At 42.6% G+C, this 17373-nt stretch overlaps 1 protein-coding gene across 5 annotated transcripts; it reads left to right on the plus strand.

The window, feature by feature from the left end:
- The first annotated feature begins 96 nt into the window (after nt 1–96).
- On the plus strand, nt 97–17158 carry LOC136933651 (uncharacterized). 5 transcript variants are annotated; one of them, XM_067229127.1, is made up of 12 exons: nt 97–232; nt 443–589; nt 12196–12280; nt 12401–12455; nt 12553–12589; nt 13354–13479; nt 13621–13749; nt 15420–15459; nt 15708–15748; nt 15874–15956; nt 16179–16475; nt 16685–17158. In XM_067229127.1, exons 2-12 carry the CDS (start codon nt 463–465, stop codon nt 16691–16693), a joined length of 1029 nt encoding a protein of 342 aa, XP_067085228.1. In that variant the 5' UTR covers nt 97–232; nt 443–462; the 3' UTR covers nt 16694–17158. The 5 variants fall into 5 exon arrangements, with proteins under 5 accessions (XP_067085228.1, XP_067085229.1, XP_067085232.1 ...); XM_067229128.1 differs by having other exon boundaries at nt 13630–13749; XM_067229129.1 differs by lacking the exons at nt 97–232; nt 443–589 and having other exon boundaries at nt 12236–12280; nt 13568–13749; nt 15367–15459.
- Nucleotides 17159–17373: the final 215 nt, after the last annotated feature.

Below are 17373 nucleotides of genomic sequence, written 5' to 3' on the forward strand. Positions count from 1 at the left end.
TTTGTATTCTCAACGTAGCTATTTAAAGACTGGACATGAACAGTAGCTATGCCTACTTACGCCGGCGTCCCTGCAGATTCCGGAAACAACAAAAATGACCTGCAGCGTAGTAGTAAAACTTGAATAGTTAACTACTAGGTTCGTAAAAAAATAAGTATATGTCTGTATCCAATGTGTCTGGCTAGTTAACTGGGACAATCTAACGTTGAAGGCAAACCTCTTTAAGATCGAGGTTAGTAACGTACTGCTTTAAAATGTACACAGTAAGGGATGCTTTTTAGAGAGCTAGCTAGCTAGCTCTAGCTAGCCCAACTGTCTTGTCACAACATGGTCAACAAGGCCATTCACTTTTGTCTTGTTTTGACACCAAACACCACCTTTGTAAATTGACACGGACATGATTACGTAAATTATTTGTAAATTAAGAGAATAATACTTTCAGTTTTACCTACAATTGGCCAAATGGGGCGCACAAATGTCCGGACCAAGGACCTGACCTCGAGACCGCGGGTGCAGATTCAAGCTCGCTTTCACAACCAGCGATGGCGAGGGCGGGATACCCCATTGAAGACGTCGGCAAAAAGAGGCAGTAAGAATCAGGAAGATGCTTTCTATTACATTTCCAATGTCATTGGAGCAGTTATTTTAGAACATTCTAATACCAATTCAAGTTTACATTGGGGATCGTGTTGGGGACTGATTTTCGCAAGGGGCTACCGGTGTTGTCGCCCAACTGTTTTCCACGCTAACTGGTTCCTCAGTTGTGCGTTCACATCAGTCTTCCTCTATCACCTGATTCGTCACAAATTCACAAACATATTACTGGCGATTTTCAAGTCGGATCGCATATTTGCTGCGGCGAATATGAAAGTATAGGCTACGTGCGTACTACATTACATCCATTCACGACTAAATAAATGGAGACAAAATAAAACATTTGCAGGCTCGCATGAAGTGGGATTTGATCGCAGTAGAGCAAAAACACGTGGTACACCAAAGCTTCAACCATTGCTTCACACTGCGAGCTATTCTAGCTCATAAAAGATCGGCTAAATCGTTACGTAGCCTATTTATTAACTACGTTGGCCTTCAGGTAATATCTTGTTTTGGCTTCTTCTAAAACAACTGATTCCCATAGACACTACCCGAATGTAGGCTACTAATCACGTATTTGGGGTTGTTTCGAGGCTGTAGCCCTATTTTCTACGACATCACAGCTCCTTCTGACACCACATATTAAAAATTCATACTAAGAACGTTGCTGTTAACCCAGAAAATACGATCAAAATAGCCTACGCGTAACCCTTTGAAACACAACATGGGTCTATTCGTTTCCTAGGCGATTTCGTGTATGGCTGAGTGTTTCTTCGCTATATCTTTTGAAATCAATTCATTTCATAATTTTATATTCTGAACAAATTTAGTGAGCACTACATTATAGCCATTCACGCCATAATAAATGGAAGTTAAGAAAAAAATATATATATTCGAGTCCCACGAGCAAAAACACATCCATCATTGTAGTCCATTGCATTACACCGCGAGCTACTGAAGCACATGGGAATTTCGGTAATTCAGTCACGGATTTATTAACTACGTTGGCCTTCAGGCAACATGTTGTTTTGGTTCTTCTGAAATAACTACCGTAGTGATGGGAAGTTCGGATCATTTTACTGATTTGGTTCGTCCACTGCAAACACGTATCATATTCTCATGTAGGTTAGTGCATGACATGTGCACCAGCAGATACTATTTTAAAATAAATTGAAAATAAACTGCATTAAAATAATGTATCATGACAGTTTGTATGATTTGGTCATTTATTATCACACTAGCATTTAATTATCACGGCAAACAATTACACTGCACTAAACTGTAAGTGTAAATGTTAAGTGAAAATAACAAAACCAGTCAGTATGATGACTTGAGCGAATATCATTCACGTCTTACTAAAACAGCGGCCACGCGAAAGGGAATGAGGAAACAGTTTCCTCTACAAAAAAATACAATGCAGGTCACGTGAAAAATGATTCAAAGACTCGTAGAAAGACCGAGTCGGGAAATGAACGAATCGTTCGTTTCCTCTAGCTACCAGTACAGAGCCTATGCAGGTAATGTGAAAAATGATCCAAAGACTCGTAGAAAGACCGAGTCAGGAAATGAACGAATCATTTCTGTTTACCTGGACGAGTCTATGCAACAGTCCCGATGCGCGGCCACGAGAAAATGACGAATCACTCTTTGAGAGGACTCGTTACTCCCGAGTCCTTGTAAGGATTCGTTCAAAATGAACGAATCGTTCACGAACGACACATCACTACAACACAGCTAAATTCAGCTTGACTTTTAACCTGAGACTGAGCAGGCCAGTTGCATAAACTTAGTTTAAGACAACACAGCATTAGCCATATGCTGTGTTGACACCAAACGCAAATTATTTGTGCGACTGAAACCCATAAGCTACATCACAAACCAACTGAGAAATTTGGGAAGATTGACGACACAAAGTTAATCATCGAGGTTGAGAAGTAGCCTATGCCTACATGGCGTTGTCTGACCCACAGCACGTATTTTACAAAGACTACTGCAACAAAATCCAAATGTTGCCACGTTATGTTGGGATGTTGTTATCACTAAATCTTTGTTTTCGCTGTTTTGACTTTGGTGGCTGATCCATGATAGAAAGAGAGGAGGAGGCACATTCAACAGTGCGATGAACTGCACTGTTGGTAAATACAACGTAAGCTGAAGTATCACAGCGTGCTCTGTCTGCGGGTTGGCCATGGCGTAGATAACGCTACGTTTGCAAATGTACGTACAAGGGCCACTAAATACACTGTTCTACATTAGACACAGAAATATAAGATTATGTAACTTAATTGCCTATTCAACACACTGCCTTGTAAAATTTACATTTATTCATTTAGCAGACGCTTTTATCCAAAGCGACTTCCAAGAGAGAGCTTTACAAAGTGCATAGGTCACTGATCATAACAACAAGATAGCCAAAAAACATCGGGAGTAGCCAAAACATGAAGCACACATTGTGAACAACCAAAGTAAGTGCCAAAGGGAAGAACCATAAGAGCATGTAGTTAAACAAGTTACAAGTAAACAACATGAACAAGTGCTAGTGTACCTGTGGAAAAAAGCAAGCAACAGTAATAAAACAATATATCACAGCGAGAACAAAAATTTAAATCAGTTACCACTAACCACAAGAGCAACAAGTCTCTAAGCAAGAGTCATTGTGATCCTTGAGGAAACTAACATCGGGTCAAGCGAACCGTTCCTAAGTACCGTTGTACTCCTGGAACAAGTGCGTCTTGAGCCTTTTCTTGAAGGTGGAGAGACAGTCAGTGTCTCTGATGGAGGTGGGGAGTTGATTCCACCACTGGGGGGCCAGACAGGAGAAGAGCTTGTGTTGGGACCGGGCGGTCTTGAGCGGTGGGACCACCAGGTGGTTGTCTGAAGAAGACCGTAGGTGACGGGTGGGGGTGTAAGGCTGCAGGAGAGACTTGATGTAGATGGGTGCAGTCCCGTTCACTGCTCGGAAGGTCAATACCAGGGTCTTGAATCTGATACGGGCCATGATAGGTAGCCAGTGGAGAGAGATGAGGAGCGGGGTAACATGGGAGCGTCTGGGTAGATTGTAGACCAGGCGGGCCGCCGCGTTCTGAATCCTCTGAAGAGGGCGGGTTGCACATGCTGGGAGACCAGCGAGCAATAGTCCAACTTGGAGAGGACGAGTGCTTGGACTAGCAGCTGGGTGGAGTGCTCAGACAGGTATCTCCTGATCTTCCGGATGTTGTACAGGGTGAATCTACACGACCGGGAGACCGCAGCAATGTGGGCCGTGAGGGAGAGCTCGTCGTCCATGGTAACCCCAAGGTTCCTGGCAGAGGATGAAGGGGTCACCGTCGCAGATCCCAGGGTGATTGAGAGATCGTGGGAGATGGAGGGTTTAGCCGGGATGATGAGAAGTTCTGTTTTGGCGAGGTTCAGCTGGAGGTGGTGCTCGGTCATCCAGGCGGAGATGTCTGTGAGGCAGGCCTCAATCCTAGCTGAGATCCCCGGATCGGTCGGGGGGAACGACAGGTACAGCTGCGTGTCGTCAGCGTAGCAGTGGTAGGAGAAGCCATGGGAGGTGATGATTGGTCCAAGTGAGGTGGTTTACAGAGAGAAGAGGAGGGGTCCAAGGACGGAGCCCTGTGGGACACCAGTGGAGAGCTGGCGAGGGCCTGACAGTTTGCCTCCCCAGGAAACCTGGTAGGATCTTCCCGACAGGTAGGATGAGATCCACTGGAGTGCAGTGCCAGTGATGCCCATCTCAGAAAGTCTGGCGAGCAGGATCTGGTGGTTAACCGTATCAAACGCTGCAGAAAGGTCCAGCAGAATGATAACGGATGACCTGGAAGCCGCTCTGGCAGACTGGAGGGCAGTGGTGACTGAAAGGAGGGCAGTCTCTGTGGAGTGGCCAGTCTTGAAGCCCGATTGGTTAGGGTCAAGCCGGTTGTTCTGAGAGAGAAAGTTAGACAGCTGGTTACATTTACATTTAGTCATTTAGCAGACGCTCTTATCCAGAGCGACTTACAGTAAGTACAGGGACATTCCCCCGAGGCAAGTAGGGTGAAGTGCCTTGCCCAAGGACACAATGTCAGTTGGCATGACCGGGAATCGAACTGGCAACCTTCAGATTACTAGCCCGATTCCCTAACCGCTCAGCCACCTTACTCCCAAAGATACTGGTTAGATACAGCACGTTCAATTGTTTTTGAAAGGAAGGGTAACAGTGATACCGGTCTGTAGTTCTGGAGAACGGCAGGGTTAAGGGAGGGTTTTTTGAGTAGAGGGGTAACTCTAGCCTGTTTGAAGGCAGAGGGGAAGGTGCCAGAGGTGAGAGAGGAGTTTAGGACATGGAGAAGAAAAGTTATGATGGAGAGGGAGATGGTTTGAAAGAGAGGGGAGGGTATAGGATCAAGGGGACAGGAGGTGGGGCGATGAGAGAGAATGAGGTCAGAGATCTCTGCCTCAGACAGGGGAGAAAAATTTAGTTGGGTCAGTCATGGAGGGTGAGAGGGTAGGAAAGGTGGGTTTAGGGAACCGACTGCTAATGTCGGCGACTTTTTTCTCAAAGAAGTAGGAGAAGTCGTCTGCTGTCAGGGTGGAGGGAGGGGGTGGGGGAGGTGGGTTAAGAAGGGTGGAGAAGGTAGAGAAAAGTTTGTGGGGGTTTGAAGCAGTTAATTTTGTTCAGAAAGTAGAGGGTTTTAGCACCAGTTATGTGAGAAGAGAAGGATTTGAGGAGGGAGTGATACTTATCAAGGTCCAGACCGCCTTTGGACTTGCGCCATCTCCTCTCAGCTGCCCGAAGGGTGGACCGTTCTTCACGAATAACATCCGTAAGCCACGGGCAGGAGGGAGAAGATTGTGCAGGCCTGGTTGACAGGGGACAGAGAGAGTCAAGTGATGCAGTTAAAGTGGTTAACAAGGTGTCGGTGGCAGTGTTAGAGAACTCGTCAATGGGGGGGAGGGAGGATGTTACAATAGAGGAGAAATGGGAGGGGGATAGGGAGCGGAGGTTGCGCCGGAAAGTTACCCAGGGGAGGGGAGGTAGAAGGAGTTGGAGGGAGAGAGATAGAGAATTGGATAAAGTAGTGATCAGAAATATGCAGTGGGGTTACAGAGGTTAAGTCAGTGATACAGTTACGTGTCAGGATGAGGTCTAGCTGTTTGCCTGCCTTGTGGGTCGCCGGTGTGCTCAGCAGCGTCAGGTCGAAGGAGGTCAGGAGAGACAAGAAGTCGACGGCCTGAGTTCCTTGGAGGTGGATGTTGAAGTTCCCAAGGACTATCAGGGGGGTTCCATCATCCGGGAGGACGCTGAGGAGCATGTCCAGCTCCTCCACAAAGTCGGCTAGCGGGCCTAGTGGGCGATAGAGAACAATTAAGCATGCTTTGATACGATCAGTTAGCATCGCATAATGGTGTTCAAATGATTTGGCAGTAACAGGGAGTGGTGTGGATGTGTATTTAATATGTGGGGAAAGAAGCAACCCTGTCCCACCACCCCGCCCGGTTGAGCGGGGTGAGTGAGTGAAGGAGTGGTTGACGGAGAGAGCAGCTGGAGTTGCAGTGTTCTCAGGGCGGATCCATGTCTCTGTCAGCACAAGGGCATGAAGAGAAGCATGAGATGCAAACGCTGGGATGAAGTCTGCCTTGTCTGCCACCCATGTGAACAAATGGATCAAACACGGACGTCATTTACATTTAGTCATTTAGCAGACGCTCTGATCCAGGGCGACTTACATTAAGTACAGGGACATTCTCCCCGAGGCAAGTAGGGTGAAGTGCCTTGCCCAAGGACACAACGTCATTTAGCACTGCCGGGAATCGAACCAACAACCTTCTGATTAATAGCCCGACTCCCTAACCGCTCAGCCATCTGACCCCCACGTCAGGTGTACAAGCACTAAAGTGCTTAATTGTAAACATACCAATCAGGTGTAAGCAGTATAAAAAGGCAACAGGTCAGTTTACTTGTCCTCATCAAAAATGGAAGGCAATGTTGCAGGAAGAGAGAGCGGGAGAGTGAGGATGAAAGGGGGAGCCCGTGGAGGAAGAGTGGTAGGGAGAGGGAGAGGTAGACCTGGAGGCCGTGGAAGAATAGGGCCAAATTTACAGTATCTAATGAAACATTACATTGGTTGACCATGTTTTGAACCATGGGGCAACATTGAGAGAGGCTGGACAGAGAGTTCAGCCCAACCTCAGAAGATATACTGTTGCAACAGTAATTTGGACATTTCGACAAGAGCACAGGTGAAAACTACTTTTCTCTACTGTCTACAGTACAGTGCAATGTAGCCTACTATATGCACTACATCAGTACTTTTTTTGTACACATTCACTGCAGTCCATGATTGAAACAATGTACTGTATTTCATTTGCTGAATACTTTCATTTGTCTCCACAAATGTATTTACTGTGTTTACAGTATGTAGCCTACTATACAGTATTCAATTTGAAATATGTTCTGATTTTTGAACAAAATGCAACCTTTACCTGGACAATGTGGAGAAATACAGTAAATATCAGTGTGCAGTACTGGTCTTGTGTGTTGTGTTTGGTCAACATATTCATGTACTTTTACGTACTCTACTGTAACAATATCTCTGACAAAATCAAGCAGGTTATATCATTAGAAAAGAATAGTTAGTGTAAAAGTGTTTTAAATTGTGCACAACAGTGTGTAACTGCTTCAAACAGTCAAATATTATGAACCATGTGTGTGGCATACGGTGTTGTGACAGAATTGGGGTTTTATAAATTATTGTATAGTTTTGAACGAAGTGTTTCATTTCGCAAAAGATTGGAGGTGTTAAGCTACTTGTGTGTCTGGTTGAGTGAATCGTTAGTTGTGTTTTGTCAAAGTGAGCCCTGTTTTCAAAATTGTGCTTAAGCAATTGGAAAAAACTGTAACAAAGGCATTCGCAATTAAATGAAACTAAGCATTGTGATGGAAATTTTAGGTTAAATATGTTTTAATAGTGGTAAAACTTTAAAGCTTTAACTGGCTGTCCATTAATAATGGACAGTCAGTGACTAGTTTAAGTAAGGTTTTTAGGTGCAACATTTTCTGTGGGACACTTGACCCTGGAGAATGGGTGTAGAATCTTATATGGCCTTTTATCTTGTAGTGAATGAAGTCTGATTGTCTTCAGCTATTTATGACCTGATGGGAAGTTCTAGAAAGGGTCAATTGAAGACATACAGTAAGCTGCTTTGAACTTTTGACTTTTTCTGTTTCATTGTTTGTATTTAATTCATTCTTGTTTGAAAATGACCACACAAAGGACAGTTATCCATTTGGATGGTCAGCTTGCTGTAGCTTTATTATCTCCTGTTCTGGGGAGAGATGTAACATCAAAGGAGCCTAGGAGACCAGGGGCCTCATGTATAAACGTTGCGTATGCACGAAAAGCTTCCGTACTCTAGTTTTCACGCACACGGTGTGATGTATAAAAATTAACTTGACGTGAGAATGTGCGGGCCGTCCGCAAAGTCTTGTCTGGCTTTGTAACGTGGCGAATTCTAACTGAAAAGTGCCGAAACTCACCCAACATTACAAAATAAAGTTTCCACTATAGTTACTGTCCTATCACGTTGACTGTTCAAAAAACATAAAAATAAAAGTTTGATCATTAATGTGGATGATTCACATCAAAATGCCAAAACCCAAACGGGAAATGCTATATAGCCTATACTGTTTAATCTTCCACCACTTAATAACATGTCACGATCAGTGTTGGGGGAAGTTACTCAAAAAAGTCATATATTAGTTATTACTTATTACTGTTCAGTACAAGTAGTGTGATTAAGTTACATTATTAATTTCTGTACTACTCAAATAAATTACTTTACTTGAATGTAACGCGATTCACAAATGTATTTCGTGATTCATAAATGTAACGCGATTCACAAATAAATGGCCCCATTACATTTGTTTGCAACCTGACGAACACAGTTACAAATCGGAGAACACGAGTTACAAATCGGAGGGTTGAATTATGAAACTAATCTAACTCCATACTTAGCTACCAAAAAAAAGTTTGTCGCAAAAATTCCAGTCGATTGTCGATGCGTCTATGTTTTATGCAGAACTAGTTTCTTTAGAGCGTAATAGGATTTTGGTGGCGTAATAGGATTTTGGGTTGGCAAATAGAGGTTGGGACCTTGCATGTCACCTGGATGACCAGAAATTCGGCCCCTGACAGTGTTTTGCATGAACAGAAACGGTATAAAGCTGAAAAAATGCATTTTTTTTTTTTTTTTTATAAAGTCGTCTTATATTGTCATTTGTCACTTACGCTACAAGCCCCATATTCGCAACATGTTGGGCCACGCCCCCATCAACAGCGCAAGACGCAAACCAACTTACCTGCATTCTGACAGCGCTTCAATGGAGACTAGCAGCTAACCACTGGATACCGTTAGAAAACTGCTGCTCTGAGTGATGCAGTGTGTGAGTTTTAAAATAGTAGTTTTTGACAATCAAGTGTCACCCCAAATAAAAGACTGGCCAGAGCTGGCCCCCCCAGAAATAATGTCCTGGCTACGCCCCTGGATACACTGCGGCTGCAAAAGTGCCTGTGAGACAGGCAGATGTTCCTGTTTTTCGCTAGGACTGTGTTGCACAGACTTGTGGTTCACCTTGCGGCCTAGGGGGGGTCGATACATTTATATATCGTGCTTACCTGTTATCGTAAATATTACTTTACGCCCTGGAGAAGAAGTTGACCTCCCCGATTGTCATTGTATAATTCGCACTCTGCTTTCACTATTACTTTTAGTAGCGAGTTGTGGAAACGGGTCTCCATCTCTCTTATGGTTTAAAGTGGATTTTTCGCTAGCTTCCAGCTTCGTTTCTCTGTGGACACTTTCGAGACGTTTGAAGGCAGTAGATTATATTTTGTTGGGGCACAGTTTGCATTTAACCTGAATGTTTCTTCCAATATCTTCAATGAAAACGAAATAGTGTGAATATTTCCACGCCGAAAACGTAACACGTTCTGCGGCCATGATTGCTGTTGTGAAGACAAAGACAAACTGTCAGGCTACTGCACCCAGGTAGTGTCGTTTTAGGCAACAATCTGTATTTATAAGGCTATTTAAGTCATTTGTTGAATTTATGCAGTAACTTGGACAAGTAACGCAAGTTACCTAAATAAGTAACTGTAATAATATTACTCAATGTCAAAAAGCAACGCGTTATATTAGCCTACTTCGTTACTCACAAGTAATAATAGGGGGTAACGTGTTATATTACATAACGCGTAACTCACAAGTGTGGTCTATCAATACCAAGTGGTATTTTGTACAAATGTCGAACAACTTCAGTATAATTTAATTTTGAACACAAGTTGCACAATGTCACTTTCGACCCCGTCAGTTGGGACGAAGGTAACACACGGTTGTGTCAAATGTAGTCAGGGCTCTGAGAAAATCGCTTTGTTACTTTCACCCGCATTATTTTCGCCCCGGTTCTCCTGCACTTTATATTTAGCAAAATGCTACAGGTTAAAAACAAGAAAGGGCGCAAATGATAGTTTTCCACTCCGCCGACTTTCTTTTGTTGCTAATACCTGATGACAGGCCGCCAAACAGGACACATTTTCTCGCCTTCACCTCTGTTGTTAGAACCTCGATCTCAGTCTGTGAAATTGTTCTTTATTGCGTGTTTAGACATTTTAATTCAGTCAAAGAAATGACCTCAGGAGCGCATTTATAGGCAATCTGCATATTCATTTATGGGAGGAGGCAAGGCGGGGTCAGCAGCTCGTTCACGTGCGGTCAATCTCAACGTTGATTGTGATTTATAAAAGAAAGGTGCTCAGGACCTGGCGTACGACCAGTTTTATGCATGTGAATATTTATGTGCGTAGGTACTTTTCAAGTTTTGCCCGTACGCCATCTTCTAGTATGAAAGCTGTGCAATCTTTTATACATGAGGCCCCTGGTCCTGAGGCTCTGTTGTCTTAGCTGTCACTGTATTGTGTTAGGTTGATACATTGTATTCTTTAAGGGAGTGGGCCAATCACAGAGGAAGTTATACATTTATTGATTGACCATATAGATATAAGTGTATATAAGGCTGTATGCATTTGATGTTCATCACCACTCTGTCGAATGACTCGTGCTGTAACCGAATAAATAATTTGTATCAATCTGGCAAATCATATCAATCTAGAAATACAGTGTCGTCGGAAAACTTCCTTTACAGTGTAGTTAGGGAAATCCTGTTCAGTTATTTAGAAGCAAATTTGCTTTTACAACCGATATTAAGCTATTTTCAAAGGGGCTGGCTAGCTAACAGAAAGACAATATAAAGTGGATATACTTTCAGTATAGATCAGTGAATTTTGTTACATAAATGTATGTGTTTACTCATATCAAAACTGCCTGCACATTGTGTGTACAAATGTACAAGTGCTGTATGGTGAATTAGGCCTACAATTATGACAAGTGGATTAACCATTATGCATGTAATGACTTCTGTTATGAACTAAATGTTTAGATGTTTGTGGTGGTAAGACAATTTAATACAGAACCAATATAGGGGGTCAGATGGCTCAGCGGTTAGGGAATCGCGTTTTTAATCAGAAGGTTGCCAGTTCGTTTCTGGCCGTGTCAAATTACGTTGTGTCCTTGGGCAAGGCACTTCACCCTACTTGCCTCGGGGGAATGTCCCTGTACTTACTGTACGTCGCTCTGGATAAGAGTGTCTGCTAAATGATTACATGTAAATATAGTACATTTTGATCAACATAACAAGCAATTTATACGTATTACAACAGCAGACAAATGAAGGCTACATAATCATTTGCATGAATGTAGGCTACCACATAATTGGCAATTTGACTTGAATAGATGTGGAAGTTGAACAAGTACTTCAGAGATGACAGAGAATTTCAATTGTGATCTGACAAATATAGGTAGCAAAACCACTGAGAACTGCACTATCTATCTATAATTCCAAAATTCCACCATCGTGGGCACTGTGCCAGTGGGGGGGAGCAGCAACTTTATCAGTGTGGCCCCCCCCTGACGGCGCCACCGTACTGGAAGCTTTGGTTGTGGTTGAAGTTAGCCTGCCATAGACAGTAATGGGCACATGGTTAAGCCAATCACCTGATAAGTATTTTTTTAAGTGTCTGCCCTTTTTCATACAGTGTCCAAGCACAACTTCCCAGATGGTTATGTGTAACAAACCATCTTGTTAGTCAGCCAGATTAAACCCAATTGGCACAATATATGTTCAGTGGGCTGTGTGTTGTTTTACCTGTATTGATTAGTACTGTTGTAATTCCTGTATGATCCTCATTCAAGTGTGTAACAAAGTGGAGGGCCTTTGAGACATGTGTGCCAAGGACCTTACAAATAATAAATCCATCCCTGGATGGTTATAGCTCAATGGTAGAGCATTTGACTCTTGATCAAGAGATCACAGGTTGAACTCCCATTATGTTTGTTGCTTTGTTTAAAAGCATAATAATTAGTACTGTAAATTATGAACACATTATAGTTTCACTTGGGACACAGTGCCTATGCATTTCTTTAAAAGGTTGTTAGAGGGCAGATTGGCAAGGTAAAACACTTTCAGACTCAAGAAGCCTTTTCTACATTCTCTCTACTTTCCAGAATTTAGGAGACTTTGCTCCAGGCCTTGTCGAACCGTGAGCAGGGTTCTGTCTCCCATCAACGAATCAGAAAGCTTTAATGATAGGTGAGCTGTCCTGTAACGTATCCTTGGAATTGTTTTTTTAAATTATGGCCTATTCACAAGGCAATGGATCGCTCAATATCATTGTTTGATCACTGTTTTTTGTGAATGCCCTTTTGACAGATCTGTCAGGCCCTCTACTCACAACACAGACAGGTTACTGCGATCTAACTCTACTGTATGTTTATGTACTACTACTTAACCGTGTTTATTTAACTCTTAAACTGGAGCAGCACAAAGTGAAACTCATGACTCCTGTTCTTCCTGATTTTTAGCCCAGCACGGTGACCTACAGCCCAGAAGAAAGTTCAGGTGGAGTTTAAAAAGACCACCAATGAGTACTAGAAAATATATACACAGACCAGTGGTGTAGTCTACCTGTATAGATACAGTCATTGAATGCATGCATTCATTCTAGATAACTGATTTAGGCTTAGTGTCCATATAGCGTTTTTTTTCTGAGCACCAGCTTCTGTGAATTCTTCCCCAAATGTTCCCAATAAGGAAAGAGCATATGCGGCTGCTTACAGAAAAAGCACAGCACCCAGTGTCTTTTCAGAACACACTTTTTTTGTGCGTCCACTGGTCAAAAACTGAGAATTTTCTCAAAGGAGATTTTTTTTTTTGTCACACTTTCGAGCTCAGCGAATTGAAAATGGCCATTAATGATTAGTTTAAGTTAGCCGAGAAAATACAACAGTATTGTTTATGCTCGTCCAGCTGGCAGTCAAGAGCTGATGAAGCACTGGGATGAAGCGCTCCTCAATGCCTTGCCAGCGCGAGACAAACACTACATGGACACGCGTCCTTAGAATGGTGTTGCTGTGGTGGAGTCTTGGTCTTGTCACTATGGGATGTGGCCTGGTTACTGTTGTAAGCACAGAATTGAAATCATAATTTTTTTTATATTCAAATGTATGGTTGTAAACACTGTCCTTTTCCGGGTAAGTACAAAGCATAGGCAAAGCATAGTAGATGATAAGCAGATGAAATACTTCCAACAGCTGGCATCTGTGCTTCATCAAGTATTTCTCTATGAAAATGGCGAGTGATTCTCTCGTACTCTGCTGGTGCAGATGCAGCTCTGCCCGCAGGCGTGTCCTCTTTTCTGTCAGACTGTGATGATTCCTCCTCTTCCATGGATACCAGCAGTTGCACCAGTCTGTTTTCCCCCGAGGTGTTCCGCAGAGAGGAAGTCTTGGGTGTGTATGTGTGCGTTTAGCACATCTTTGTATGTGTTGTAACAAAATTGTCAGTAGAATTTACTTGCATTCCTCTTTGCCTTATCAGCCTCCTTATCCCCCACTCCTCTCCTTCTCCTACCTCTCTCCGCTGTGGCTCAGAGGAACCAGTCATGTTCCCCAGCTTGGTGGAGCCAGAGGAGCTGCCGGTAAAGAACTCCACCCTCCTGGACCTCAGTTATGCGGAAGACATCAACATGCAGCAGCCCCCCAACCTGTCCTCCATCATAGGTACCTGCATCACTACCTAATTTCAATCAATCACCCAACCTCTCCTCCATCTGAGGTACCTTCACCTCAACCTACCTTAATTAATCTATCATTAAATCACCCAATTTATCTCTCCTTTATATGTACAACATCACTGCCTAACTTCAATCAATCAATCACCCAAACTCTCTTCCACCAAAGGTACCTACATCACAACCTACTTTCAATCAGTTTATCAACTCATCAATCTGAGTTTAAAGGGTTGATTGACTGTTTTTTGGGGGGTATTTCACACTTTTCCTTAAGGTCTGCGAATAGGGTATGTAACATTGGTTGGGCAGAAAATGGCCCGGGTGCTGTTCTATGCCCGCTCATGCTTCTTGTGAATTTGTCCTGGGAAAAAACGTTAGGTTTTCTCCTTTTATGGTATGCTCATGAATATATAGATGAGCTGCGCGCTGATTGGTTGGTTTACAACGAGTGAAGCTGTGGAGCAAAGACACAACACGTCCAACAGCACTCACTGACACAAGAAGGTGGAGACATGAAATAAAAACATACAAATAAATCTATTGAGTCTACACAACACTGTTTTCAACAGATTGACTAGATATCATTTGAAATGATTACGTTAGTTGTTTCCACTTCTGTTGTCGAAGCAAACAGGATCGGCTTAGGTGGGTAACGTTAGCACTACAGCTTAGCAAACAAACTATCGTGATTCAACTCAAATTCAGTTAGCTCTAGCTATCTTGCTGAAAAATAGATCTGGACAAACATGCATCTTGAATTGTAGATTTACATGACAACTCTAAAGTTATTTATTTGAATGAAACAGTCAGGAACATGAAATAACGTTAGCCCCATTGACAGTAAACTAAATCATCACACATTCTACCGATGCTAGATACAGGCAGGATACGTTAGCATTGCTAATAACTGTTAGCGACAACATCATACTACAGCTTGCGGCTGTGATTAACATAAGGTCGGAACAGCACCTCTTTTCAGCAACAGCTTCATAGCAAATCCTGCTTTACATTGTCCCAGGTTTTCAAAACTGTCCGTGGTGAAATGGTTCGAGCAAATGTGTAATTGAGTGTCGAACTGCACAGGAATCTTCTCATAGACAAACATCACAGCCCGTCAAGTATTTGGTTCCTTGGAAAGACTCTGAAAAGTGTCAGCATTCCCTGTACAGGCTGGAACACTGCATTTACGACCGTAGTCCATTTTCAATATCCTTGAAAAATGTTCTTTGTAATTCTGTGGAAGTACACAGAGCAGCACGCAGCAAATTTTGGGGCGTGACGAAGGTACAGACCAAAGCCAAAAAAGGTGGAGCCACCGAACTGACGTCAGTTTGGTGGCACCGTTTTACAGCTACATTTTTTTTATTGTGAGATTTGCATAGGAAAGAGGTGTCAATGGACTTTGGGGTTCACTGTATGTCCATTTTACCCACTGAACTGTCGTTATTCAACTGTGACAAGGTAAATTCGGTTTTGCAATCAATGACCCCTTTTAAGTATATTTTATTTCGGTATTAAAATTGATCCATTTCATCTTCAGTTGCAGCTTAGTAGACATGAAAACAGGGATGTGTTTGAAACTAAATTGTTCTTCTCTCTGGCTCAGGTCATTTTTGCAGGCATTCAAAGGTGACGACTCCTTGTGTCTCCCTTTCACAGATTTCTCTGAGGTACATGATGACAGAGATCCTGAGAACAGGTAGCTCACCATGTCTCTTTATCATCACTCCTACAGGAGAGGCAACCAGCGGTGTAGTGGTAGCTAAAAAACATTTAATTTACTTTTATGTATTAGATTAGTGTTTCTTTAGAAGTAGGTACAAAACATTGTGTGTCCACGAATTCACAAGAGGATAAGAAATATACTCTGTATGCCCTCAGCTACCCTACTGTACACAAGCACATTATTCTTTATTGTTGGGTGTGTGTTTGTACCTTGTACTGTAGATACCCCTCTGGCACTGATCCAGCAGCTGGCTCAACAGAAGGTATTTAGTTACTGACTCATATGACCACTTGTTCTGGGCCTCCGTGCCGCTTTGCTTGGAACAAACACACCTTTGAGGTTTTTGGGGGCACAGGTGATTTCTGTCTGATTTGATTTTGTTTGTAGAGAAATTGTTGAATGTGTCCATCGAGAGAACTCCTCTACCTTGTGGATACAGTGCACCCCCAGTGCCCACAAAAATACCCAGGGTAGGAGCTATATCTACAGTACACATATCTTAAACTTTTGAGGTTCTTTATGGGAGGGGAAAATGGGCTGGGGGAGAGGGAAAAAAAGTGCATAGTGAGTCCTGTAAAAACCTGAGAGGAGAAGATAATGATGAGGATTTTACAAGCACAGTTACAACAGATGCTTTTCTGTACAGCAATGTACAAATGATGATGATTCCTAATGATTCTTTCGTGTCACAGCAAGGGAAGATCAGGACCATTAGGTGCAGGAAGAAAGTTACCTTCAATTCCTGTGTGCTCTTGGAGATGCCTCATGACGGCCTGGCAACTCCCCCGGCCAATCAGGGAACAGGCAACCCAGGAGTCAACTGTGATGGGATAGTTGCAAGGGAGGATGTGAAGAATTTGACCTTGACACCAGCCTTTCCTACCACACCAGAACAAGCAAAGTTCTTTGACTTTGCAGACAAGGAAGAGAGAGATGCGTTCTTCCAGCGGTTGTGTCAGAGGTTCTCGTTTGAGTTCCCCTTAAAACTGGTAAGCTTGAATCTGGGACTTGGGAATTTGACATACACACATCCAGAACCATCAATAAAAGTGTATTCATGCAATAAAGTAATCTGACAGAGCACTTTTTTGTACAATATATACGTCAGATATCACAATTTATCTTGACTTGGAGAATTTAACAAGTGTCTGTAATATTGGAACAGCAATCATTGTGACTTAATGTGCTTTCTCATCAGATAACATAAAGCGTGAATGACACAATGCTGGGGGCTTGTGACCAGGTCTGTTGAAAACGGGACAGTTGACACTTCACTTTCACTTCAAAAACATACTAAATGTTCATTACTTTTGTATAAATTGAGCTTTAACTGGACAGCTGCTCAAATGCCTGTACATCAAACGTCCAGTAGAGGGCAGGCTTGGCATTTGCTTAGTACCGTTTACTTACAAATTGAACTATTCAGCTGTTATATAATTTTACATTAAAGTATGTGTTTATTTTGTTTGGAATTTTCGAAAGCATCCATACTAGAAAGCTGCAAGACATAGATGGCCAAACTTTACCATAAAAAAATACTGTGTATTTCTGGGAAACTTCAAGTATGTTACAGTCTGGATTTGTTGTACATTTATTGAATCTATTGTGAAGCTTCATTCTGTTATGACCTGAATATTGGACGTTATGTTGTATTGTAACTGTTTTCAATAAACGATTTTTGTTTCACTAGAGTTCATATTAGCGTCGACCTCTTCCTGACAATTTTCTTCTAATGTTAGTTTTGGTTAATTCAATCATTTTTCATCTTACTCAGTACATAAGTTTCAGACAAAACATCAACACAGCAATTCAACTTGCCACGTGCCCAAAAATATCAACCAACCAAGTATTTTCGAGAACCCAAAGTCGACCGTCGTCCAATCACAA

Source organism: Osmerus mordax, chromosome 25 (genome assembly GCF_038355195.1).
Source record: "Osmerus mordax isolate fOsmMor3 chromosome 25, fOsmMor3.pri, whole genome shotgun sequence".
In the NCBI taxonomy this organism is placed as follows: domain Eukaryota; kingdom Metazoa; phylum Chordata; class Actinopteri; order Osmeriformes; family Osmeridae; genus Osmerus; species Osmerus mordax.